Source organism: Hoplias malabaricus, chromosome 17, assembly GCF_029633855.1.
Source record: "Hoplias malabaricus isolate fHopMal1 chromosome 17, fHopMal1.hap1, whole genome shotgun sequence".
In the NCBI taxonomy this organism is placed as follows: domain Eukaryota; kingdom Metazoa; phylum Chordata; class Actinopteri; order Characiformes; family Erythrinidae; genus Hoplias; species Hoplias malabaricus.
The window spans coordinates 14,045,044-14,071,970 of NC_089816.1; the positions used below are offsets into that span (position 1 = coordinate 14,045,044).

The 26,927-nt window shown below is 39.3% G+C and overlaps 3 protein-coding genes across 3 annotated transcripts; 2 read left to right on the forward strand and 1 right to left on the reverse strand.

Annotated features, from left to right (window-relative positions):
- Positions 1 to 240: 240 nt before the first annotated feature.
- On the reverse strand, positions 241 to 10,936 carry tes (testis derived transcript (3 LIM domains)). Its single transcript, XM_066648778.1, has 7 exons — positions 10,734 to 10,936; positions 7,679 to 7,764; positions 5,454 to 5,961; positions 4,958 to 5,323; positions 3,719 to 3,934; positions 3,255 to 3,413; positions 241 to 3,106 (listed from the first exon to the last, which is right to left on the reverse strand). The coding sequence occupies exons 1-7, from the start codon at positions 10,758 to 10,760 to the stop codon at positions 2,912 to 2,914; spliced, it is 1,557 nt and encodes a 518-aa protein (XP_066504875.1). The 5' UTR covers positions 10,761 to 10,936; the 3' UTR covers positions 241 to 2,911.
- A 2,872-nt stretch (positions 10,937 to 13,808) lies between these two features.
- On the forward strand, positions 13,809 to 17,125 carry LOC136673366 (carboxypeptidase A1-like). Its single transcript, XM_066648779.1, has 11 exons — positions 13,809 to 13,873; positions 13,970 to 14,051; positions 14,143 to 14,277; positions 14,443 to 14,544; positions 14,678 to 14,779; positions 15,343 to 15,441; positions 15,535 to 15,645; positions 16,110 to 16,200; positions 16,330 to 16,529; positions 16,644 to 16,728; positions 16,938 to 17,125. Exons 1-11 carry the CDS (start codon positions 13,809 to 13,811, stop codon positions 17,123 to 17,125), a joined length of 1,260 nt encoding a protein of 419 aa, XP_066504876.1.
- Positions 17,126 to 20,064: 2,939 nt separating this feature from the next.
- LOC136674102 (carboxypeptidase A1-like) lies at positions 20,065 to 25,672 on the forward strand. Its single transcript, XM_066649966.1, has 11 exons — positions 20,065 to 20,129; positions 20,664 to 20,745; positions 20,859 to 20,993; positions 21,104 to 21,205; positions 21,559 to 21,660; positions 22,592 to 22,690; positions 22,811 to 22,921; positions 23,879 to 23,969; positions 24,067 to 24,266; positions 25,068 to 25,152; positions 25,266 to 25,672. Exons 1-11 carry the CDS (start codon positions 20,065 to 20,067, stop codon positions 25,451 to 25,453), a joined length of 1,260 nt encoding a protein of 419 aa, XP_066506063.1. The 3' UTR covers positions 25,454 to 25,672.
- The last annotated feature ends 1,255 nt before the right edge of the window (positions 25,673 to 26,927 follow it).

The following is a 26,927-nucleotide window of genomic DNA, read 5'->3' on the forward strand; positions in this document are numbered from 1 at the left end:
AGCAATTACTCTGATGCACAATCCAGTCCATTTGGGATGGGTTAGAGTGGCATTTGTGGTCCCAGACTAATAATTTTACATCAGTACCTGGCCTTAGAAATGTTTATGCTGCTGAGTGCAATCAAATCCTAACAGCAATGAAAAAATACATAGTGTAATACCTTCCTACAAGAGCATAGGCTGTTACTGAAGCAACGGGAGACCAAACAGATCATTATCACCCTTTAATCAGACTACCTTTGGTTCTGTAGTGCACTTAATACCGTGTAGTGCTGTCGCACATGAGAATGTCATACATCTGCTGTGTTTACCATGGTGTAATGAAAGGAACAATGATGTGAAGTTGAACAGTTCCAGGAAAGTATTTGCAGTCCTAGTTACTAATGGTGGGAGCGTTTTCCTTTGAGCTGGAGGTTATCCCAGTTTTTTTGGGTTTTTTGTGTGCCTGTGTGTATGAGACCTGGCAAGCCTTTCTGCTGTGCTACTGCTTCACTAAATGCCAGAAACACTTTTCATCTGGCTCTTGTCGCCTGAGGAGACCACAGGCATATCAGCAGATCATCTCTGCACACGAGCTGCAGCTACGCGCTCGCAAACATGAGAACACCCTCAACTTGAAATTTCCCCTGCTCTCCACCTCGGGCTTGGCACAGAAAGCACCGTGCCGGCACTGGTGCAGGGATGACATAGAGGGAAAGAATTCCCTTCTGGAAAACTCCGCCCAAGCTTAGACAGGGTAGAGGGGGCACGGATTGGCGCAATCCTCTTGGAAACACACGCGGAGGTAAAGGTGTCAGGAAATGGCGTCACATACTTAAGTTGGCTACCATTAAAAAAACAATAGCAGCTCATAAGGACCGGGCTTCCTTGAATTGTGCCGGCTTCCACGGTTGCGTGGAAAGACAACACAGAAAGTTCCCGCCTTTTTCCAGGGATGCCAGAGAGGCCACATACTTATCAGCGTTGGAATAGCTAAGGGATCACCTAACACAGCTCCAGCCCAAAGTTCAAAAAAAGCACACTATACACACACTTTTCCCAGGACTGCACGGAAAGGTAGAAGGCCAAGTACATATCCCACATTTCTAGTTGTAACTGTCTGTGTATGTTGCACATCTACAAACTCACAGTTTTGAGGAGCAGCTACACAATCTATTTTTTTTTATTTAAAACACATCACATTAGTGTACACTGAGACAAACCACAAAGCACAGATGTGGACTTCTTATAAAGGCTCTTAGAAAGACAGTGCTAGAACACATGCTGGAGCCATCAACCACGCAACATCACTCTCCAATGATGGCCACATACTGTCAAAGTGTCCGTGAGATAATAGAAACCAATTGAAACATTTGTATGGTTTTATGTTCCAAAGAAACAGTTCAAGTGTTTTTTTATTTATTTAATATAACAATTTCCCAAGGCTCCTTATTGCTTAAATGTAAACAGGCTCTTTTAGTCACTTTGTCTTTAAGTGCTGTGTTTTACCAATATGTCAAATACCTCTTTTCTGATTGACTGCCAACCACTGCTCTTCATTCAGAAAGCAGTCCATACTAAAACTCTCATAAAAGATGAGCGAATGGGCTAAACTGCTGTAGGCTCAATCAGAAGATATGTAAATATGCTGTGTTTTTGTTATTAAAGTAATTGATTATTCATTTTTACAACAGTGGAAATGCACAGGAGCACATTCAGCAGAAGACTACTACAGCTGCACTGTGCTAATGAGTGCCACGTGACATCTTTCCTTCCCACTGCAATAAAACTCTACAGTGAGATTGCTTTCTGCAGGGACACTACTAATCACACTGTATGGCATTACGTTCACGGTATATTAATTTACTGGATGTATTCCTCAACCTGCTACTGTTATAATCCTTTTACCTTCATTCTGCATATTAACAATTTTAAAATGCATATATTTATGATTGTACAAGATAAAAACAAAATGTGCTTTTACTGTATTTATCCAATCCATGCAGCCCTTGGTAAAATGTAGATAGTTTAGTACTTGGTACCCTGTTGTGTCTGATTCACTCATAACATCACAACACACACTAATACACCCCAAACACGCCATGCTTCTGTTGTGGCCCTGTTGGAGTCCTGACCATTGAAGAAGAGGGTGAAAGGGGGAAACTGTACTACTACTACTCACTGTACTACTGATCAGTGAGTGTAGAAACAAGGTGGTCAGTGTTATGGTTGATCAACCTATGTAATAAACCCCTTATGTGTATTTGAATACATCTTGTAATCTTATGTATTCAGATAACGAGAGAGAAGTGACCTTAACTTGTAAATTATTTATTCGATTAGAAATTATTTGAATTATTTCATAAACATTAAGCAAGAGAAGCACAACAAAACCTAAATAAAGTGCGATTTCAATGGTGTGAAAGAAACAATAATGGCACTTAAATGTAAGATAAGCAGAGAAATAAAAACGTTACTCGGCTAAACACTTGGAGGCAAGCCCTTGCTTGATGTGAAATACTGGACCGAGTTATATAACACTGCAGGACGGAGAAACAAACCTGTCCTACTGGCAGCAAGCCTTTGGTTAATTGACATCTACTGTATTGCTCATTACATTCAAGTCACAGTATTTAAACTATACCTTGGAAATGTAAAAACATTTTCCATATGCTAAAAAGGAAAAAAGGCAGTGCATGCTGAAATCAGCTAAGAATGTAGCAATGCTTCAACATCTGATCTGAAGCAGAGATAGTGGTTACAAAAATTCCCTGACCCTGAAAAATGCTAATAGACTTTTGCACAGTTGATGCACAGTTTGATGACGTTTTTGCCCAAATACATTTACTGAGCCTGGTAATCTGTAGTATTTGAAAATGAACAAACCCTGCTAGACATTAACCCTCAAAAGACAGAGCGAATAGCAAGTTATCTAGGAAGCCATGACCTTCTTTTTACATTCAACAGAGCAGAGCAGTTTGTCCTGCAGGGCCATGAAGCGCTGCCCCATCAGGCACTTGGAGCAGCCGGAGCAAAGAAAGCAATCAGGCTCAGCATGCCAGTGGTGTTCCCCATAAGACACCCGCTGGGCCTCTGGTTCAATAGGCTTCAAACATGCCGTGCAGTGCTGCAAAACATAATCACACAATAAATTACAAGCTACAATACCATACATCTTATTTTTAATTTTGCATAATGATATCGCAAAGATATATATATATATAATAAAATAAAAGAGAGAGAGAGAGTGATGTGTGTATGTATTTTGTGTTTACCACAGCATGGTTCTTCATGTAGCAGGGTTTGCAGACAGGTTTGTCATTCTCCATGACGTAGGTTTCTCCAGCCAGAACACAGTCACAGTCAAAACAGCAGAAGTGCTTCAGGTGCCAGTTCTGCCCCTCAGCCTGGGTGTACTCATTACTGAAGATCAACTGAACCACACAACACAAACATGCACACAAAATTACATGCAACATTTGAAATTAAAGCTAAATCTCCAAAGGAACCTCGTCTCCACAAACTAGTCTCAAAAATGCACTGAATAATCAGTCAAGGTTCTATACAGTGAAGACAACAATGTACAAGATAGTCTTTAATAAATAATAGCATTTGGGCCCGTCAAAGAGAAAATAATGTTATTAATGCTGTAACTGTAAATGCGCTATTGGGTTTAAGTTGGGATACTCATGATCTGTGCAACCCTCTACAAACCAACTGCCTTTCGCCTCCCTCTCACCTCGTCACACCCTCCACAGCGGGGCTTCTCACTGTCTCCATAATGACGGCCACAGTACAGCTGCCCCTTCTTCCAGAAGTATATCATGTCCACCAGAAGCTCGTTGCAGGTGCAGCACACAAAGCATGCCGGATGCCAGAGCTTGTTGTATCCAGCACGCTCTGCGTACACAGCCGGGTCTCCACGCTGCATCATCTTCTGACAGTGGTGACACGTCTGCAGAAACAAGAGCCACCAGCTCAGCAGGGCAAAAAACACTCAGATAAAGAAAAAAAAAAGGCCAAAATTAATTTGGCCTCTGGAATGCGTCTCAACAGCAACTGCATTGTCCACTGTCAGATCTCACGACAACATTAGAGGCATGCATACAGTACTATGTACATTTTATAGATCAGTGTCTTGTTGTGCTGCCCGTTAAAGAAAAAATGTGCTGCAAGTCTTTGTTCTAAATAACTGTGCAAGTTGACACAAACATGTAATTAGAATTCATGCCCAACTCAACATACTGAGAAATGAAAGGAGACAAAAAAAATGTATGTGGGTGTTTTTGCCTCTGCTCGCACAGTACAGTATTTAAGACAGTGGTTTTTAATCTTCTAGGATTGTGTTCTACAAATGTAACATAGTCTGGACTGGTTTGGTTGGAGCTAAAGTGGTCATAACTGAGCCTGAGCTGCAATAAAAACATGTTCCTAAGTCATTTATTTGGCATATGATTTTTAACTGCAATCAAAGCTAAAATGTAGCAGTGCAAATGATGGAGCCCTAATTTTGAGAAGCAATTTAAAAGTATTTATGCTTGAAGAACTTAAATGTTCATTCCAGTTATGGGCCGCAGAGGGGCTGACGTACTCAGGGCTACTTTAACATTTAGTTCGTCTGGAACTCTGTGGGAATGGAGAGCAGAGGGATTTCAGAAGCACGTCTGAGTATCATGTCATCTCGAATAAATCATAAGACGGCGCCATCTAGTGGTGGAAATCAGGCATTGCCATTCTACACATGATTCTGTAACAATGCAATGTGTTTTCCTAAAAATACACACCTGACCAATGGGAGCTTGCTAATTAGGTAATTAGTGTAGGGCCACTAGTATTGGAAGATGTTTTCAGAAAGCAGAGAAAACGCTGAGTGTGTGCTTTTTGAGTAGATGTATAAAAAGTTATTCATCTACAATTTTCATATACAGCCTCTGTGGTGTATTTTTTACTTGCTGTAGCTCATGAGGGAGGCACTTACATAACTGCCAGCAGGTCCACTGCTTATAGCTCCTGGTGCTGCCGGTATGCCAGCTTTGCCCACAGCAGCCTTATCTCCAGCAGTTGCAGCTCCCAAGCCTTGAGAACCCTTAGCTCCAGCAGGGCCTGAGGGGGTACCCATCTCCTCTGGCAGAGTGAGGTCTCCCATCCCCAGAGCCTCATCCTTGTACTTGCGGACATACTGTTCCATCTGCTTGACCTCAGCTGGCGTGAGCTCGTGGCAGCGGGCCGGGTCCTGGTCGTGATCCGGAAGCTGCTTAGCCATCTGTTTCTTACGGTAGTCTGCCCCCTGAGTGCCTGCAATGGGCCTCTGCTCTGGAGGAAGCAGCTCCATGTAACGCAGAGCCTGAACATACATCACATGAGAAGATATTTCACACAAACTGTCATCAGAACTGCTTTTTTCACATATTTGAATCATATATCTTACACATAATTGTAGTTTTCACAAAAAAATGTAATGATGATAAACTTACCAAATTCTGGTTAACCCCACGAGGAGCCCACTCGTAGGTGACAGCTTTGACCACGCTACTTTTGGCTGGGACTGCAGCAGGTGTGACAGTGGCAGCCACAGGTACAATAGAAGGGTATGCAGGAGAAACAGCAGAGGGGGCAGTACGGTTTGCGGCAAAGGAGGCCCCCGGGGTAGGAGCAGAAGGCATAGCTGAAGCTCCGCGGTTGGGGACCGGGTGAGCAGAGGGTGCAGAAGGTGCAGGGGAGGCCACAGGTGTCGGGGAGGTGGGGGAGACTGTGGCTGCAGTAGCAGCTGCTGGGACGGACACTGCAGTGCCAATAGCTGGGGTATTGATTGATATCGTAACCTGACTGCCTCTGTAGGAGGGCACCCCATCTTTCTTCAGCTTGGCTATGAGCCCTGTGTACTTGGTGTCCTCAAACAGGCGTCCCACCTTCTGGTTCTCCTCAGTCTGCAGCTGCACATCGTGGTCCTCAATCCCGCACTTACAGTTTCGACAGATCTTTCTTTTAAGGTGAAATAAAGATAAAGGGGAACAGGTTAACAGAAACAAAATTAGTGCCCATTTATATATGGCTTGGGCAAAGCTAAAGTATAAACTGACTTAACACACAGAAATATCTTAAACCAAACTGAACGGCTGTATTTAATTCACCACAGAGTAAAATTAAACCTGACAATGAAGCTTCTCTCACATACATTACATCATGTGCTCGGAGTGCTGGGCATGTAATAGCATGAGGAATTAGGCAACGTGAGGATAAAAGTGGAAGAACAAAAGAATGCTTTACCACTTGAATACACAAACCATATTAAACACACAGATTTAGAAAGGTACTGCTTAATTGGACCATGCTGGGAGAGCTTTTGTTTCCCCATTTATAATCATCATGAACTTAATTGCTCAATGCTCCATTATGGGGTTGGTTAAATGTTCTACTGCAAAAAAAGATACTGATTTCTTCTGGCTGTAGTTTGACACCATCTTTGCGGTTTAAAACATGCCTTAACATGAATCTGCATAAAAGTGCTCCAAGAATACAATTAAAAGTGTTTAAATTCTGCAGACAATGTCATCACTGTGTATATGTTTGCATTAATACTTTTAAAAGTTCAGATTGCAAAAATACTACTCTTGGCCAGAAGTCAACCAGCCAGGCTTCTCAGGAAAAGTAAACTTCCACAGAGAGATGGATCACAGTGTTTAACTGGAACAAGATGGCTAAACTGCCTTTTGACCAATTTGTCTACACAGCACCTCTCATTCAAATTTGACCCAAAACAGGCCAAATAATTATAACACCACAACACCAGAGTGCGGTTGTGTTTTTCCTCACTGCATTTTTATGAGGTGACTAGATCTCCATTAAACACAGCTTTTATAATCAGATAATTCAGTTAAACATGAATCTTATAGATACTTATGCTGATAATTTATCTCCATGCACTGGAGGGTGTGTGATTTGAGAGGAAAATAAGTCAAGGGCTGCTGTCACTCTGGCAGAGAAAGCTAAATTTGCTTGAGAGAATCAGGCCAACAAAGCACGCTAACAAATCTAATGTTGGTTCTGTTGTTAGGAAACAAAACCTGCACATTCACATTGCTGCTCCGGAAAAGGAGACAAAATGTGAAGCAATATCCTGTGACACTTTGGAGCCCTACTGTAACAGACTGCTGCTGTTGACTCGCTTCACAGAGAAAGTCATTTTTCCAGATTCAGATTTTTAGCAATACATATTACAGTTGTTTGAAGTTACCCAGTCAGTTGACTATAAAGCAAAGTCTATGTAGTGAACTGTGAATTAGTGAAGCATTCCCAACACAGTGCATGTCAGCTTCTCACCCCAACAATGAATATCTGGTGCTGAGCAGGGTGCTACTGTGATGATGGAGCAGAGACACAGTTGGCATCTCAGAACCTGTAGAGTTTCCTTCAGAAACACTAGCTAAGTGGAGATAATGGCAAGAAGCCTGTCACTGTGCACAGTCTGACAGTTTGGGATTTTGGCCAATCGGGCAAATGTAAGAATTTGTGAGATGAGATAGGAAAAAATAGAAAAAGAAAAAAAGGAGAACATCCTACCCACACAAAGAGAAAGTCAAACTGTCCTTGGAAAGACACCTGGCCTCAGATGGCTGAGGCGTTACAGGAGATCGAACATAACCCACAGAAAAATGATGAAGTAGACTGCAAATTAATACTTTTGGAGCTGTATACCCACCTCCAAAAATGGAGCTCAAAGCCCTCACACTTGTCCTTGCATTTCAGACAGGGTGCACCTGCTCCTACCTCATGGCCCAGGGTCATCTGCCAAAACAGAATAAGAACAAGTTATCATTAAATGCAGATGCAGTTTTTAAGGCCTTTTACTAGGTTTAAATGCAACACTTTTTATAAGATCTCTCATAATTTGCTAGTTCTCCAGTCTGTTTGCATATTGGAAGGCAGTCTAACGCATTTATGAATACCTAATATCAGTAAACAGTTTTTTTTTTAAAAAAAAGGTGGCTTGATCAGACATGCTAGGCTCTTCTCTTGGCAGAGTCCTCCAAACGTTGAGAATCATAAAAATGTGAGGATATCGCTTTATTCCTGCTCCCTATGTGGGTAATATCGACTTGTTTTTGCTGTTTCAGATTGCTTAGATAGGAACCCACACTTTTGGGAGAGCTGTAACCGCATGAAAGTAAACATGAACCGAAAGTGCTACAAAACTAAAGTTGAGTTACAAATGAGCTTCTGGGGTAATTCAAACAGTGAATAAAAACTTTAAAAAGTTAGACTTCAGAAGTCAAACAGCAATCGTTTGGTCCCCTCAAACATACCGCTCCACCTTAAAAGACACAGATTCTGAACATAAACCAGAAAGAACTGCATTTCCCAAAGATTGTAGACATTGCCTTTAAATCCTTTAAAAGCAGCTTTTCTGCGCTGCTTTATTGTGAAAGTAGAGTAAACCTCACTGGGATTAAGGCCAATCTTTTTTTTAAAAAAAAAATAAGAATAATACTTGGTACACTAAAACAGACATAGAATACATTATGTTTAATTCTATCCTGATACCCTGTGTACAGCTGTCAATATATAATCCTCTGTTTGTTAAATAAAAAAATTCGTTTTCATGCTTGTTTGACAAGAAGTTTTATTTTCAGGCTGCATTCACTTCAGTTTCACTTCTGCTGTTAAAACACAGCAAGCATAATCTTCCCCCGTTATCAATCTTTCTTTGCACACCAAACAATTCCAGCATGGGCATGACTATATAAGGCCAAGTATGTGAGAATGGGAAGAAACCCTGGAGGGTTCCAAAACTCTTCTCCTGTTTTCAGTGCTGACGTTTTTCTTCTTTTCTGCTTGTAGAAGGAGTTAAATAAGTGAGCAGCTCCACCTATTGGGGGAATATGCCAAACGTCTGCTCTGTTATTTGAATTATTTGAGGCGTGCTTGGGCTTTAAGGATACTGCAAACCAGGGATGTATGACATGATAAATATACTCTAGTTTTCAGATTGGATAGTGAGCACATTTGCATACTGTACTGCAGCCTTCTGCGATATCATTATTGCAAAGGCAAACATCAGAATAATAATTAACAAACCAATTACCAAGACTTCCTGCAATTCATCAGACAAAGTGTTAAACAACAACCATATCCACTGCTCTGAATGCACGCTTGTATATGTTATGTCTTATTTAAAGTATTTTCCTATAAACAAGACTTCACTTAAATTATCACATCAGGTCCTTAAAATGGCTTACAATGTCAACCAGCTCCTATATATAAATGATAGAATGCATCTCCGTGAGCACATTTTAAAAGGTTTAGCCTGCCTCACATGGTTTTTGTTTTGTCTACTTTGTTTACAAGATCTTAAAATGTTAGCATTGTAGACTGTCAAAATTCCCTTACATTAATCAAAGTATCTTAAAATGTGTGCATGTTTTACATCACTTTTTCACATGCTTGAGCCTTTCTATATTCTTTGTCCCAGTACCAGTGACACTCCATAAATGTTAACTCTGAACAGCCCTCAGTCCAGGTCCAGTGTTACACACTGATAGAGAGACTACAAGTCTACAGGGAATGTCATGGTAGATTAAACATACAGGATCATAAAGCAGATGTCATCTGCTATCAATCCCTACAACATAATTGCTACATTTTGCCAGTACTTTGGAGAACAGCTCTACAAGCCTGTAACTGATGGAAAGGGAAAAAATAACAAAACAGGATGAGACCAAGGCCCAAATTCCCTTCACAAATATGTCACTGTGTATTGTAAATCACTCCAGAGGGTTGTGACATGGAGTAATCATGCAGAAACAGGCTTGCAAGATGAAATCAAGCCAAATTACTTTAGGGCGCAGTGACTGGAGGGGTTTTGGGTGATGGCCTGGGGGGGGGTCTTTATTAGGCATGGGATTATCATTAATAAGATTTGATGTGGATTCAATAGATCTCATGACGCCAAACATTAGAAATATTAAAAACCTTGTTTTATTTAATTACATTAACATTTTAAATGCATATTAATATGGAATATTTATGAACATATCATACAACAAGTATATCCTCATCACAACATCTTAACCAGTAACAAAAACAAAATATCATATTGTGCACATTTATACCAATACAGGTGGCACAGGAAGCTGAGTTATTTATTTCTAAGATTATGTTGTTTTGGCTTTCTCAGGTAAATGCATAATCAAATGTTTGTCTGTTGCCTACAAATACAAAACAGATCTTAAAGGACAAGCTTCTTATTTATTTTCTGACTCCAAGGCTATCGTCATGACCCGTTCTTTTATCACTATGTGGCTAAAGATGAATCATCCTACTGTCTGTTCTCTGTAGACAAGCCCTTGTCTTTCTTTTCTTTATCCATGACCCTCATCATCCTCGTCCTCACCTCGGACTATCCCAGTAGAGTGATCCTGTCTGAGTTGAATGAAAAAGACCACCTTCCAGTGACTGAAACTTAAAACACAGCTAGTTGCCGATATCCACGATGCAATTAAATTATTTGTTGGAACAGTTGTTGGAAGAAAAAAAGAAATATTATTTTTTAGCAGGTTTAACACAAACCGAAAACGAGACTGAAGAGAAAGCTGGGTTGTTTGTTAATGAAAGATTTTTCTCTGGTTACTTTTTATTCATTAGTAGTGTAACAACTTCTCTGCCCCATGAACTTCACCTTCCTGGGCGTTTCCACGGAGCAGGTCCCTCAGCAAACTCTACCGGCCCCTCACGAAGGAAGGAAGCTCAAAACTCACCTTTTTCACCTCCTTCTCGATCTCCATTGTGTAGTCTTGGTGAAAAATTCTAGTTATGTAGGGTTCTTGCTGTGACTTCTGCCTTCGGAGCTAAATATGGCTGAAGGCTGTGGTTTTGTGACCGTTTACTAAATGCCTTACCGCTCCCTCTTCTCACTTACAGCTCATTGTTCACTCTTCCTCGCTCGCCACAGCATACAGCTCTTAGCCAATAAGAACACACCACGGGATTCAGCTGACCAATCAGAATCAAGGATTCCGTCCCGAAGCTCCTGCCCTGAAATGACTGTAAAATATACAGAAAGTGATTGTTTACATATTTACTAAGATAGCAGCTCAACAGTGTAATGTTTTGAAACTAAAATCATATAAGTTAAAAACGAGTAGTTACAGAAATGTACAGAGATGTTAATTTGCTTTAAATGTATAAGCCTGTAGAAGTAGCTCAAACAAACTCATATTCAAACTAAAAAAGTTAATAAAAAGTAAATATAGGCTTTTTCCACGTTTGATGTCCGCAATTCTGAAAAAGCCGAAAGCATGTTAACAATGGCAATTTCACCTTTTATGATACTATTAACGTTAGAGAATGGAAGGTCATTGCCCCATTCATTTAATTTAAAAATGTGTTGTTTAGTTTTTGACTGCTTTTTATTTGTTTACCTCCCCACCTTTCTTTCTGAACTTTTGACAAAGGAAGTTGTGGTTTAGTCAGCTGGATGGGGAAAGTGTCACAGTTCTGAACTCTTTTAATCCCACTTTCTTTTTGTTTAAGGGTAAGTCCACCCATTTCTTACGACCACAGTAAAATTATATGGTTCTTATTTCAACAATGTAATTTGAGATGCCTCATGTCTGAAACATAGTTTCCTGAAGGTTTTGACATAAAACACATTATTAATATAAAGGATCCATCGAGGATATTTTAGGGCAAAACATACCAAAATAAATCAGTTTTATTGGTTTAATGTCATAATGCTATTACACATTTTTAAATATAAAAATTCAGACATGTAGACACAGATTAGGTGAAGAGTAAATATATTGTCTATACATGTGTACATGTAGTCACTGAAGTCAATTGTTCATACACATTCTGTCACAGAACAACAGAGAATACATTTCTAAAATATTTATGCTGATATGAAGATTTGAGTGTAGATTTGCAGATGCACTAATCGACTATGAGTAATTGTAATAAAGGTTAAAATCCTTGTTTGAACTTTGTACCAGACACAGCTGTTACTCATACAAGGTCAAACATAGGTGCTTTAAACACTGGGTGTGTTTCTCAGCCTTATCTGTGTATGAAAAGTCCTCCTGGCTGAATCAACACATTTCTTTATTTAGGCCAATTCTCTTTGCAGGAGTATATGAACAGTACCAACCAATAATAAAGACAAAAGAGAAAACATACTCAGAACATACCTTCAAAATAGTAAATGTTTCAGAATTAAAATGGATGTATTTAGTAATCTGCCTTTAAAACCTAAAGTGATATAAATGTAAATTATTCAATGCCCATACTGTGCCTTACAGAGAAGATATCAAGAAGGTCCCCAAACATTGTTTACTTCAATAACAATCAAAAGGATATGTCTGTAGACACCACTCATATTTATTAAATTCAGCTACTTCAAGATATCTTCAGTGCAGACACATACATAATTTTTTTTTATCTCCATAGAAAAGCATGAAAACGTATGTGATGCTGGAGTTTGTGCAAATGAGCTTAAAGCCAAAATGTTAAATGATTCTTAGAGGGATTTAAAAGCCACTCATTGGATTATGAAGCAGTGGAATTGTGTTCTCTTAACAGAGCACTATCTGTAATCCCCCACCATCAACTCTACTGGAAAGACCTTATACAAGATGTTTGGACATTGCTTTTAGGATTTGATTGCATAAAACCATAAAACTAACACCTATCACATATGAAAGGAGAAACTCCAGAGTATCATGTCTGGAAATGTCCCGGAGTGTTCCTTTCACACATGTATCACACAGCAGGAGATTTTCTGTGTCTGAAGTGTTATCTCAGCAGGAAATGTTCCATGTGCTTTAGGTCATGAGGCAGCGCCTGTGCGGCTTGCGCAGGAGATACAGTGTGATTCTCTGGAACATTACTGGCTCTGTTCAAACACGCGCTCTCTCTGACATTACATGGCGTATTTACTAGGGTGCTAGCAGGATAATGTCTGTATAAAGTCTGGGATGCATGGTACTTAATAGACTTAATGATAGGTCAGGTACTGATACCTACTCATACTGAGTCACAAGCACAACTCCTTCAGAAATATTAATACAAATATTTATTTTTGCTGTCCAATTAAAAACATATTTATTTGTTTTTGTTGATATCTTTTCTAGGACGGCACGGTGGTGCAGCAGGTAGTGTCGCAGTCACACAGCTCCAGGGGCCTGCTCCGGGTGACTGTCTGTGAGGTGTTGGTGTGTTCTCCCTGTGTCCGTGTGGGTTTCCTCACACATTACAAAAACACACGATGGTAGGTGAATAGCTGACTCAAAACTGTGTGTGTTGCCCTGTGAAGGACTGGCGCCCCCTCCAGGGTGTATTCCTGCCTTGTGCCCAATGATTCCAGGTAGGCTCTGGACCCCACCGCGACCCTGAACTGGATAAGCGCTTACAGATAATGAATGAATGCTTTCTTTTTAAACAAAGCAACTGTCCCTCAAATCATGTAAAATTTTCATGAAGAATGAAACAATAGAAATACTCTAAAATTACTTGGAATAAAAAAATTTTACATTCACTTCCATTGAAAGATAAGAAGTTTTTCCTTCTCTTGTAAAGTTACTGTTTTGGGAGATAAATGTTTTTAATTGGAAACGGACAATATATTTTTTTTTCATTTGCCATGTACTGTCCAGCCAGTGAACACATTTTATAAGTCTTCTGCTTAACCATTCCAGTTTGGCTCACATTTATACTCTGTGTGGGAAACACAGCAGAAGGGCCTATCAGCCCATTTTGATCCATCAGCCCCAAGGTCACAGTGACTTCACTGAAATATAAAAGTCTAGAGCCACATTCATGCGCTCTAGTCCAGCAACATGAGAGGGATATTGCTATTGACAACTGTGTTTGTGGCCGTTTTTGGGAGAGAGACCTTTGTAGGGTAGGGATTCTCAAATTTGCCACAATGTCTTTAGTATGTAAATCAATTATGAATTGATTGGCTGACTGATAATGCTTGTGACACTTGTTCTAATAGACACCAGGTTCTTCGAGTCACTGCCAAAAATGATGCAGAGATTGATCTCCTGAAGGAGCTATCACAGCTGGAGCACCTCCAGGTAATCTCAAATCATAAAATGTTTTAAGGACATATAACTTTTTATTGCATGTGTGGAATGCTACTCAGCTGACTCATACTTGTGTTTGCAGCTGGATTTCTGGAGGGAGCCTATTGATGAGTCTCTGCCTGTAGATGTCCGTGTCCCATTCCACAGTCTGCAGCCTGTCAGGTCCTTCTTGGCCTACAATGAGATCCACTATGACATCATGATTGAGGACCTTCAGGTAGGATCATCTAAATTTACACTGAAAAGGGATTTTGGATATTCCTCAGACATCTTCACTTCTACATTTCCTGTTTGCTAACTTGCAGCAAAAGATGCATTTACTTTATTTACTTTAAAACTTTCACAAAAAATCTGTCTGACACTTGGATGTCTTTACTTACAGGCTCTTCTGGATGAAGAGCAGCAAGAGATGATGAGATCTCATGCTGTTCTGCCCAGGACCACTGATGACTATGACTACACCAACTATCACACCTTGGACGAGGTCAGAGCCGCAGCAGTAATGTGCAGATTGTTGCGTTTGTTATGTTGGAAAAATCCCTTTAAAAAATGGGATCTATCTCTCTATCTAGACAGTTATTTGAATTTTGCTTGCCCATCACTGCTCTGATTTTCAGATCAACAGCTTCATTGACATGCTCGTGCAGGAGAACCCTAAACTGATCAGCAAAATCGTGATTGGCCAAAGTTATGAAGGCCGGCCTCTGAACGTACTGAAGGTAACCTTTATCTTGTCAAAATAGGGCTAAAAATTTGGAGAAAATACATGGAGGAAATACATTTAGAAAATTAGAGGATTATTGTTAGTGTTGACAGATGTAAAAACAGGCTGGTAAACTGAATATTTCCACATTTGCTTGTTTATTTTATATTTGCACTTTTCAATGCTCTTCTTCTCAGTTACGCTTCTTTCATTCTCACTAACAATTCGTAAAGCTTCTCGATTCTGAATTGGCTGAAGGTACTCTGTGGATGGGCTTACCTCCAGCAGCCACTGACTCTCAATAATAATAACAATCTTCTGCTTTATGAAAATTAATGTCTGGGTTATGAATTCTGCTTTTTGATTTTCAAATTTTAATTTCTCATTATGGATTCTGTTTTCTTGTTCTCGAAAAAAGTGGCCATATTTTGCCATACCACAGTTGTCAATAAAGGTTTTGTGCTCAATCATTTTTTAACTATATTGCAAAGATAAGGACATGAATGTCCCAAGTACCACATTTTACCACTAGTCATCAAAAGCAGCTTATTAATCCAGTTTTTATTTTCTTTCCCCTAGTTTAGCACTGGTGCTGGCCATCCTGGGATCTGGATCGACACTGGAATCCACTCCAGAGAATGGATCACTCAGGCCAGTGGAACATGGTTCGCTAAGAAGGTTCACTTTAATGTTTCCCTCCATCTGCTAATATCAAGAAAACACCTTAACAAAAAAGTTTCAAGTTTCATAGCTCTGAGTTTCCTTTTGTAGATTGTAAATGACTATGGACGTGATGCTGCTCTTACTGACATACTGAACAAATATGACATTTTCATGGAGATTGTCGTCAACCCTGATGGATATGCCTACACTCATACCTCTGTGAGTCCTAACACTCTGTAGAAACATCCTTATGTCATTTGTTCCTTCTAAACTGTACAACAACTAAGGTGAATGCTGTTATGACTATCAGTCATTAGACCATAAACCTGCTGTCATTTTGGAGCTTTTATCACAACAGCAATGTACAGTACTTTTTAGAGGATGAATGCTAGCCTATGCTTCCTCTTAGCCATGTGAAATCAGGTAGGGTATCTTTTAAACTGAAGCTAACACAACATATTTTAAGATCAAAACGCTTTAAGGAGAACTCTAAATTATGTTAGCAAACAAATGCAACTTTGAATTAGCACTGGCCTGAATAATGTGTGAAAAATCTGAGCCAAAAATAAATAAAGTGCCTAGATTATTAAAAAAGAAGCATTTTAAAAAAAGAATGTATTGGTGGTGATATTTTTAGCACAACACTATATACAGATGAATCTATTTATTTTTAATGCGTTTAGAACCGCATGTGGCGCAAGACCAGGAAGCCTAATCCTGATTCCACTTGTGTTGGAGTTGATCCCAACAGAAACTGGGGTACTGGCTTTGGAGGTACAGTTGAAAAAGAATTCTCAATTTTTTTTTAATTTAGGTGATTTCTATAAATAGAATCTAAACTGAATCTACAGGATTACAAAGCTGTACGAGATCATTGTCTTATTGTTGTGATTGCTTGTCTAGGTGGAGGTTCCAGTAGTGATCCTTGCTCTGAGACATACAGAGGACCATATGTGAACTCAGAGTCTGAGGTCAAGGCCATTGTGGACTTTGTTAAGTCTCATGGCAAACTCAAGGCCTTTGTATCCATCCACAGCTACTCTCAAATGTTGTTGTATCCTTATGGGGACACTAGCACTCCATGCAAGGACCACGTAGAGCTGGTAAAACCAGAAACAAAAATAAATTTTTATTTCATTAATTATATTTAGTGTACTTAGCTTGTGTATATCAGTTCTTGGTGCTCATTGGGAAGTCTCCCTACTATATTTTCAAAGGATGAACTTGCAAAGAAAGCTGTCGCTGACTTGAAAAGTTTTTATGGCACTGCCTACACATATGGCAGCACCTTCAACACCATCTGTAAGTTAAACATTACACTTGTTTCATTTTGTTATGTATGATATGTACATAAAACTTTTTTGTCTACAAACCCTTTGGTTAGAAGTGTAGATTTTGGCTGTAATGTGTGTGGGAGTTGAACATGTAAGGGTGTTAGACCATCAGGATTCAGTTTGGGGACCACTTATCCAAGTGTTAGTGCTAAGGAATCTGTCTATTACACTCCACAGATCAAGCCAGTGGAATCACAACTGACTGGGCCTATGACCAGGGCATCAAGTACTCCTACACCTTTGAGCTGAGAGACATTGGTGACTATGGTTTCCTCCTGCCGGCTAATCAGATCATCCCCACCGCTCAGGAGACATGGCTGGCCCTCCTGACCATCATGGACCACACCAAGAACAACCCATATTAAACCTGCAGCTGGATTTGACTCCCAAAGTTTCAGGAGCCAATTTGGATCTTTTGAGTAATCTACTGCAAAGAAAAATAAAGTAAACACTGTTCTGACAATGAGATTGCCTTTTTTCTCAAGCATTTCATAACTCATAATTTTTTAGTAAGCTGTTTTAATTGAACTGGTATTTTAAAATACATTTTAACATTTTTATTGGTTTATATATCATTTAATATTGGTATTTTCCTATGGTCAAGACAGTACTCAGTGCAACTGCTATTTTAATACCGTAGAATGGCTTTTGATTCCCTGCTTGGGTAAGCACACTACAATAATAAAAGTCCATATGCAAGAGTAGCACAGCTACATTCAACTACCTCTATAACATGGTTAAATTTTACTTTATCTTGATCAAAGTGTCTGACAGATTTATGTCTAATATATAGTGTCTATTATTTATGTACAACTGGCGCCCCCTCCAGGGTGTATTCCCGCCTTGCGCCCAATGATTCCAGGTAGGCTCTGGACCCTCCGCGACCCTAAATTGGATAAGCGGTTACAGATAATGGATGGATGGATTTATGTACAACTGACCTAAATCCTCCAATTCAGAGATGTATGTTAACTTATTATTATAGGCTATTTACCTAAAAATGCTGAATTTATTAAGGTGTTCAAAATGCACTACCGTGTGTTTCCAGAAGGTGGCACTAACTCATTGAAATACAAATATTAGCTGTCAGTGAACTTGGTCTTTTTAGTGAGCTAAACAATTACTGAAGAACCTAAACAACTAGAATGTTGCCGGCTCTAATCTCATATGGGCTCACACTGACATTACACAGACTTTGTGCAAGGGTGTCAGCGGGATTTATTTTGGCCAACGTCTGGTACACCTTCTTCAGACGTTTGTATTCATACATCCAGCTTCTCTGGGTAATGTCCAGAACATTATGGGTTACATGTCTGAAAAGGGGCTTGTGTTAGCAGCAGTCTGAAATGGAGTGGTAGCTAGGGTGACCAGACGTCCTCTTTTACCCGGACATGTCCTCTTTTTTAGACTTAAAAAAATGTCCGGCCGGAATTTCACAAACGTCCGGGATTTTGTTTTTCTAGAGCTTACATAGAATTTCGAGAAGTGTTTCGTTCACAAACTAGTCCCGCCCTCCCCTACTCCGTTTACGGTCTGACTGCAGAGCTACGGTTATTGGTCGATAACCTTCTCTGGAAACATTTAATTGGTCAGTCTGCACATCAGTTGTCCTTGTTTACGTCAGGCAAAGCTCATGTCCCTACCCTCATCTCGAGCAGCTATGCCGAAACGTAAATGTAAGTTCTCGGATGAATTAAAAGGGGTTATATTTCACCCTTCCAGCATTGTAGTATTGTGCTATTTGGGAAGACTAGAGTGGAACAGGCAATAAGTAAATTTGGTGAAGGGCGGCATGGTGGTGCAACAAATGGTGTTCCTCTCATACAGCTCCAGGGTCCTGGGGTTGAGGGTTTAAGCCCTGCTCCGGGTGAGTGTCTGTGTGTTTGCTGTGTTCTCCCTGAGTCCGCATGGGTTTCTGCTGGGTGTTCCAAAACCACAGGCTGGTAGGCGGATTGACTACTCCAAAGTGTCACTAGGCGTGAGTGTGCGTGGTAAGGTGAGGTGTGTTCCCGCCTTGCACCCAGTGATTCCGGGTAGGCTCCGGACCCACTGCGACCCTGAACTGTAGAGGTGGGCGGATCGATCCAAATATCGATAATATAGATACCAACACCTGGTATTGGTATTGATTAATACTGTTGGAAAAAAGATCGATACTCAAGCTTTTTTTCTCTCCCACTAAAGTCTGTGGGCGTATGTCGTTATTTTTGTGGCAAATTTCTGCACGCGTGCACGGATATTTCGAGCGAGCCAGAAGGTTTCTACGAGCACACGGATATTTTAAGTGAGCAAGGAGGTTTCTTGAACGCACACTACATCCTACACATCTTGCTCTCCTGTCCTACACGCGATGTCTCTGACCCACATGCTCGATCCACACTTACAGCCATTACAATGTGCCTCAGTTTCAGCCAATCAGAAATGTCAATTGGCGTTATATAATATAATTTGGCGTGATATAATAGGTAATTTCTGATTGGATGGCTTGACCGCCAAGTGGGAAGGACATACAGGCCGGAGAACAGAAACCTTCTTGCTCACTCGAAATATCCGTGCGAATGCAGAATTGTGGTACAAAAATAAGGCCATATGGGTGAGTCAGCAGAGAAGGCGCGCACCCCACGTCACGTTGCGAAGAGAAGCTCGCGCGCACCTCCCCCCGCACCGTAGTGAAGACTAGTGGTATCGGTATCAATATCAGCACTACTGGCCCTGTATTTACTTGGTATCGGATCGATACCAAAACTCCTGGTATCGCCCACCTCTACTGAACTGGCTAAGCGGTTACACGCAATGAATGAATGAATATCATCGGGGAGCAAATTATCTAGAAAGGTTCAAATTTTGGAGATAGGAGAGTAAAGGGGCTTAAAAAAGTTAGAAATGCATAGATATAGTAAATACACTACAATATGAGTACTTTTGATCTATTTTGATTTGATTAGTTCAGAGGACTATAAAGTGCAAGTCATTAGGATGAATCATCAAGTCAGGGAATGCAGCTGCTGTATTCTCATTCCAGGTGTCTTGTTCCAGTTATACATACAAGGGCTGTCCCTTTTTAAAAATTTCACCGGAATAAGGAAAAATGACCTAGGATCAGTTTTGGCAATTTTGAATTCTAACCCTTACAATCAAAGAGATAAGAGAGACCTGATTCTAGATCAGTCTTACTCTGAAGGCTTGGTAAATAGGACTCAAGGTGTGGGAAACGAAGCAGCAGTTTCATACTATCGTCTCGAGGTTACATAACACTGCAATATAAAAGACCAATGTTACTCTGAATGGCTCTACTGAATCAAAGATGAAGGGGCTCTGGGTGTTTTTAACTCTAGCTGTGGCTGTTCTTGCGAAGGAGAACTTTGTGGGGTAAGCTGTCACAAACTTTTACATGATTTGCTTATAACAAGTTTTGAACATTTTACACCACTATGTTTAAAAATAGAAATTCAAATTCACCGTCACTGAGTGTAATTGTGTATAATTTAATTAATATTTAATTATCATTTTAATTTTAATTTTATAAGAATTTGAAAATGCTTAAATGTGAAATATGTTCTGATTTAAGTAATGACAGTGGTCAAGCGTTTAAAGTCAAAATTGCTCCTTTGTGTGGTATATTTAAATTCGAATATAGAAATACATTGCTGGTTTTCATGTTACATTTTAATGTTCATTTTGAGACTGATATACTTTCATAACAATATACTTTGCAGGTGTAAAATGATCAAAATAACCATTCGGTTCTTAAGCTCACTATGTAAAAATTTACCCATGAATTATCAATCCAAAAACATCAGGGATTCTCTGTGCACACTGGACAGTGAGCAGTGATAAGAAATACAACTCAAATAAGAGTTAAATTACTGATGTCTGTGACTAATGATACTGATGTTCTGAAAGACAACAGGTTCTTCGAATCACTGCCAAAAATGAGGCAGAGATTTCTCTCCTGATGGAGTTGTCACAGCTGGAGCACCTTCAGGTAAAACTGAATAACAAAGACTTTTTAAAAGATTCCACTAAAGTCTCTGAGTTTTAGACACAGTGAAATACAGTATGCTACCAAACAGAAACCTACAATCCTTGTGTTTGCAGCTGGATTTCTGGATGGAGCCCATTGATGAGTCTCTGCCCGTAGATGTCCGTGTCCCATTCCACAGTCTTCAGCCTGTCAAATCCTTTCTAGCCTATAATGATATCCACTATGACATCATGATTGAGGATCTTCAGGTGAATGCAGTTGAATAAGTTTATTGTGGAAAAGAGTTTAAAATCCATAAAAGGTCTGAGTGTTTTCTTTGCAATTTTTGCCTTGTTTGACATTGCCTCCTTTACTTCAGGATCTTTTGGACATGGAACAGCGTGAGATGATGAACTCTCGCTTTCTTCAGCCCAGATCCACTGATGACTTCAACTATGCCAGCTATCACACCCTGAGTGAGGTTAGAACTACAATGCTTTAACCTCTTGAACATAGGACTTGACATTGCACGATATACATTTAATTTAACAATATCAGAGATACAGTCATATGTAAAACTTTGGAAACCACTGGCCAAATTACAAGTTTTGCTTTGTGGGGTTAAAATATGAGAACACATCCTCTACAAACTTTAACAAAAACATTTTTTGTAGGCTGCCAGCAAATGCTAATGAGAGTAACCAAGCTAAATCTTAAGTGATTTTAAGATCATATGACAGTGATGCAGATATGAAGTGCATCTCACCAAGGTTTACCCATATGCAAGGAACTGCATATGAGTCAGTGTTTGATCATTGCCTGAATAATTTTTAGATCAACAGCTTCATTGACATGCTGGTGCAGGAGAATCCTAATTTGGTCAGCAAACTTGTGATTGGTCAGAGCTACGAGGGCCGCCCCCTGAATGTTTTGAAGGTAAGGCAATTTTTCCAAATTTAAAATATATTATTTTTAAATATGATTTGTATTCATACACAAGATAATATGTAAAATATCTTATGTTAATCCATTAGAGCTTCTCTCTTCCTATCTGCTGCCACAAAATTTCTGTTATCACCTATTGTCAAACAGTTAAATCCTGCAACTAACTACTAAATAAATCGATGAAAGAAGGATAAAAAGATGCATCCAGGGCAAATTCTTTGTAGTTTTGCATCATTAAAAAAGTAATAATTATAATAATATAACAATGATAAAATGTCAAATTATTATTATTACTATTTTAATTTCTAGCATTGTTTTCTAGTGCTGCAATTCCCATGCTTTCAGCACTTAGTCTAGTTAAAAGGTTAGCTCAATATATCTAAGAACATTGTCCAAAATTTGTATTGCAAGACTTGCATGGTTCTGTACACAAAAACTTAAACCAAACTCTTAAACTTTTTACAATACTGTAGTTAGCTCTAGTCCAGAAACATTCTCTCACTGTTTATTGGAAAATTATAATTAAAATGTTTAACAATGATTATGTTAAGTGATGTATCAGTCTCAGTAAAAGGACAAACATATATTGAAAGTTAACTCAGCCTGCAAACATAAAGCTACAAATCACAGGTTGATACCATTTTGTTTTAACTTGCATATTTTGTGGATACATTTAGGAGTATATTGTTTTCACCAAATGCTGCTGTGTTTGTTGTAGTATTTCATTTAATGGCTTCCTTCATACTAATTTGCTTACGTTATTAAGTACATATGATAATAAATTCAGTGGGTAATAGCCAGCCACATTAGTTAGTTAGCTACATGTACCACATGTAACAAGATAGTCTCAGGTCAAACTACTCATCTAACAATTTTAGATGATTCCCTTTTGCTTACCTATTGTTTATTTATTAATTCACAGTTTAGCACTGGTGCAAACCGTCCTGGGATCTGGATCGACACTGGAATCCACTCCAGAGAATGGGTCACTCAGGCCAGTGGAACCTGGTTTGCCAAGAAGGTTTACTATATTCATTTTCTCCTATAGTAACAATACAAGGGTACATTAAGTGCATCCTGAGGATATCTTGAACCTGTTTGGTAACAATTAGCTTAAACCAATCTGTGTTTCCTTTTATAGATTGTTTCTGACTATGGAAGTGATGCTGCTCTTACTGCCATTCTTGACAAGTTTGACATTTTCCTGGAGATTGTCACCAACCCTGATGGATTCCATTTCACCCACACATCTGTTAGCCTTATTTTTTTCAGAAATTTAGCCAATGTATTAAAATATTCAGTAACACTTTAAATTACAGCCTGCTAATTACTGGGAAAGTACAGATTAAGGAACTGTTAAGTAAGCCGAAAGATAAAATAGGTATTGATTAAGTAAAGGGCATGATAGTACAAATATGTGGTTATTACTGGGTATCTTACAAACATTTTAAAAATAAGGCACACCGTATATACAGAGTAAGTACCTATTTAGTAAGGTGTAAGATAAAAAAAAATTACTGAGTAAGTAATGGGTATGATACTAGAAATATGTGCTAATTACTGGGTATCCTACAAATACTTTACAAATAAGGCATGTGACTACGTTCCGAATCCCTTGTACTCCTCTGCATAATCACAGATTACAAAATTGAATTAAAAGTATGACAGTTTATGCAAGTGATTATTACTGTCATTTTTTATAAATAAGGAATGCAGCTACCATTTTGAATGCACTGTAGTTCTGAATGTAATTATAGATCCTTTAACATTATTTACTGTGCACATACAGAGAAGGACAAGGTCAGGTACTTTCATTACAGGCACTAGCAGAGGTTCATGGTGCTTTGTACTCATTAGGTTCAGGACGTGTGATTTACCACAATAATCACCATCACATACTTCAGAGATATTTTTTTATTAAAGCCTATGTGTATTGATGTATTATATGAACATAGCTGACTAATGATAAAATTGATGTTCCTCTCCTGCTCTTCTTTCTTATTTGTAAAATGTTTGTAAGATTCCAGTAATAACCACATATTTCTACTATCATACCCTTTACTTACTCATTACTTATTTTATCTTATGGCTTACTTAACGGATACTTACTCTGTACTTGCCCAGTAATTAGTGGGCTGTAATTTAAAGTGTTACCAAATATTCTGGTAATTAAATGAGCGATTTGTGACTCTCAATTTGTTGTGTTAAGAATCGCATGTGGCGCAAAACAAGGAAGCCCAACTCTGGATCGGCCTGCATTGGAGTTGATCCTAACAGAAACTGGGATGCTGGCTTTGGAGGTACAGTATGTTCCCACAGAAGTCTTCTTTTTTCACAGTTCATTAGTTGAATATATATCTCAGAAAAGTCAATGAGACACTTACCTTTAACCTCCAGGTGCTGGCTCCAGCAACAGCCCATGCTCTGAAACCTACCGTGGGCCTTATGCTCATTCTGAGCCTGAAGTCAAGGCAATTGTGGACTTTGTTATATCCCATGGCAACCTCAAGGCATTTGTGTCCATCCATAGCTACTCTCAGATGCTGCTGTACCCTTACGGATACATCAGAACTCCCTGCACGGACCATGCTGAGCTGGTGAGACCTGAATAAAAGATCACCCTAATTATTGTAATTTAGTACAGTATTTGAAAGTAATAGGTTGCCTAAATCACAAAAAACTACTGGCAGGCATAACACCTAACACTGGACAGGCACACAGTGATAGTATTTTACTTTTATAATCATCAAACTATTGACCATATGCAAATAACAACACTCATTCATGACAACAATTAAACTAAGACGATATTCATTCATTCATTCAATGCCTGTAACTGCTTAACTAGGGTGACCAGATCTAGGGTGTTGTACGCTTAGCTGAACCTATGTGTGATTTTAGGTCCTTTACACCTTTATTTGCTACACAAAACATGGGAATTTCTTTTTTAATTCATCCGAGAACTTACATTAACGTTTCGGCATAGCTGCTCGAGATGAGGGTAGGTACATGAGCTTTGCCTGACGTAAACAAGGACTACTGACGTGCAGACTGACCAATTAAATGTTTCCAGAGAAGGTTATCGACCAATAACGGTAGCTCTACAGTCAGACCGTCCAATCAGAAGATTTTAGGCTACTTCACCATGCCCCCTTCTCACTCAAGCGAACCAATCGGAGTAGGGGAGGGCGGGACTAGGTTGTGAATGAAACGCTTCTCGAAATTCTGTGTAAGCTCTAGGACGTTTGTGAAGAGGAAACCTACGTATACATGGGGAGAGCACACTTTGTATGGCTTACCACCTTACCACTCTTGGTCCTGTTGGGAACTGTGATTAAAGGCACAATATAATATGCAGCTTGCTCTACATGAAAATCTTCACTGTTATGTTCTCACAGGATGCGTTGGCAAAAAAGGCCATCACGGATCTGAAGAGCCTGTATGGCACCAACTACAAATATGGCAGCATCATCAACACCATTTGTGAGTAAAACAAAATTATTGGTGGGCCTACTTTAAACTGATCATCAGTTGATTCCTTTAAGATGTCTAATACCAATTCTCTATGTATTAAAGTTGTTGATTGTCTCTCTCAGACCAGGCTAGTGGTGGAACCATTGACTGGACCTATAACCAGGGCATCAAGTACTCCTACACATTTGAACTGAGAGACACCGGTCGCTTTGGTTTTGTATTGCCAGCCAATCAGATTATACCCACCGCTCAGGAGACGTGGCTGGCCCTTATGGCCATCATGGAGCACACCAAGGACAACTCCTACTGAACCAGCAGCTGGACATAGCGGGATTGGGATATCTCTTAATGAATGTAATCCAGCAGCCAGGGTTTTTGATCAGCACATCAGACTTTGGCAAACACATTGTTTTTGGCCTACACAAGAACCACCATCTCCATGTAACTAAAGTAAACACTGCTGCAAACAAACAATGCCATCTGTTTTATGTAGTAAATGTTATATTTCAAGCCCCCTCCAGGGTGTATTCCCGCCTTGCGCCCAATGGTTCCAGGTAGGCTCTGGACCCACCGCGACCCTGAATTGGATAAGCGGTTACAGATAATGAATGAATGAATGTTATATTTCAAGACACTTAAAATATGGTGATAGGAAGATTAATAACTATTAGCCTAATATTAAGGGCACATCCATGCACAGACACCTCCACATCACAGTGGTTTTTATGGGTCACAAATATTGTGTTCTGTTTGTTGAGTCTTGTCAATGGGCTGTATTCTAAATAAACGCAATTTAATAAAACTACCCCACTGGAAGTCACATTAACTGCTGAAAATGAGGTTGTTACAACCCTGCCTAGGAGCAGGAGGACGCCTCATTTATATGTTACACAACTTCTAGACTGGGCTAGGAATAATGAATATAGTGTGTTCAAAAAGATCTAGGACAATTTTCCCAAAAACATCTTAGGGTTGAAATAATCTTAACAAGGAGAGATAGTGCTGAGTGTGATGTTCACACTACCACTTAAGAATCTTCTTTGTTATGAGTTGCTTTTGGGAAACCCAACCCTGTTTGATAGTGGTTATGAAAGATGTATTGCAGCTATATAATTATATGAGTATTATATGATTATTAAATTAGTCAGTTAGCTTGATTTTAGGGCTGTCTCTGTAGTGTTGATGGAATCTCACTGGTGAGCTATTTTGTTACGAAAAAAGGGATATTATTGTTATTCATATCTATTTGAAGGGTCCAGAGAGGATTTTAGGGTTTTTCAGATTTGCACTGCTTGCACTTAATTTTATCATGTGTGCTTGTGAACCATTCTGTTCTCAGACCCACCGCAACCCTGAACTGGATAAGCGCTTACAGAAAATGGATGAATGAATGAATTTTCCAATGGTCAAGACAGTACTCAGTGCAACTGCTATTTTAATACAGTAGAATGGCTTTTGATTCCCTGCTTGGGTAAGCACACTACAATAATAAAAGTCCATATGCAAGAGTAGCACAGCTACATTCAACTACCTCTATAACATGGTTAAATTTTACTTTATCTTGATCAAAGTGTCTGACAGATTTATGTCTAATATATAGTGTCTATTATTTATGTACAACTGACCTAAATCCTCCAATTCAGAGATGTATGTTAACTTATTATTATAGGCTATTTACCTAAAAATGCTGAATTTATTAAGGTGTTCAAAATGCACTACCGTGTGTTTCCAGAAGGTGGCACTAACTCATTTAAATACAAATATAAGCTGTCAGTGAACTTGGT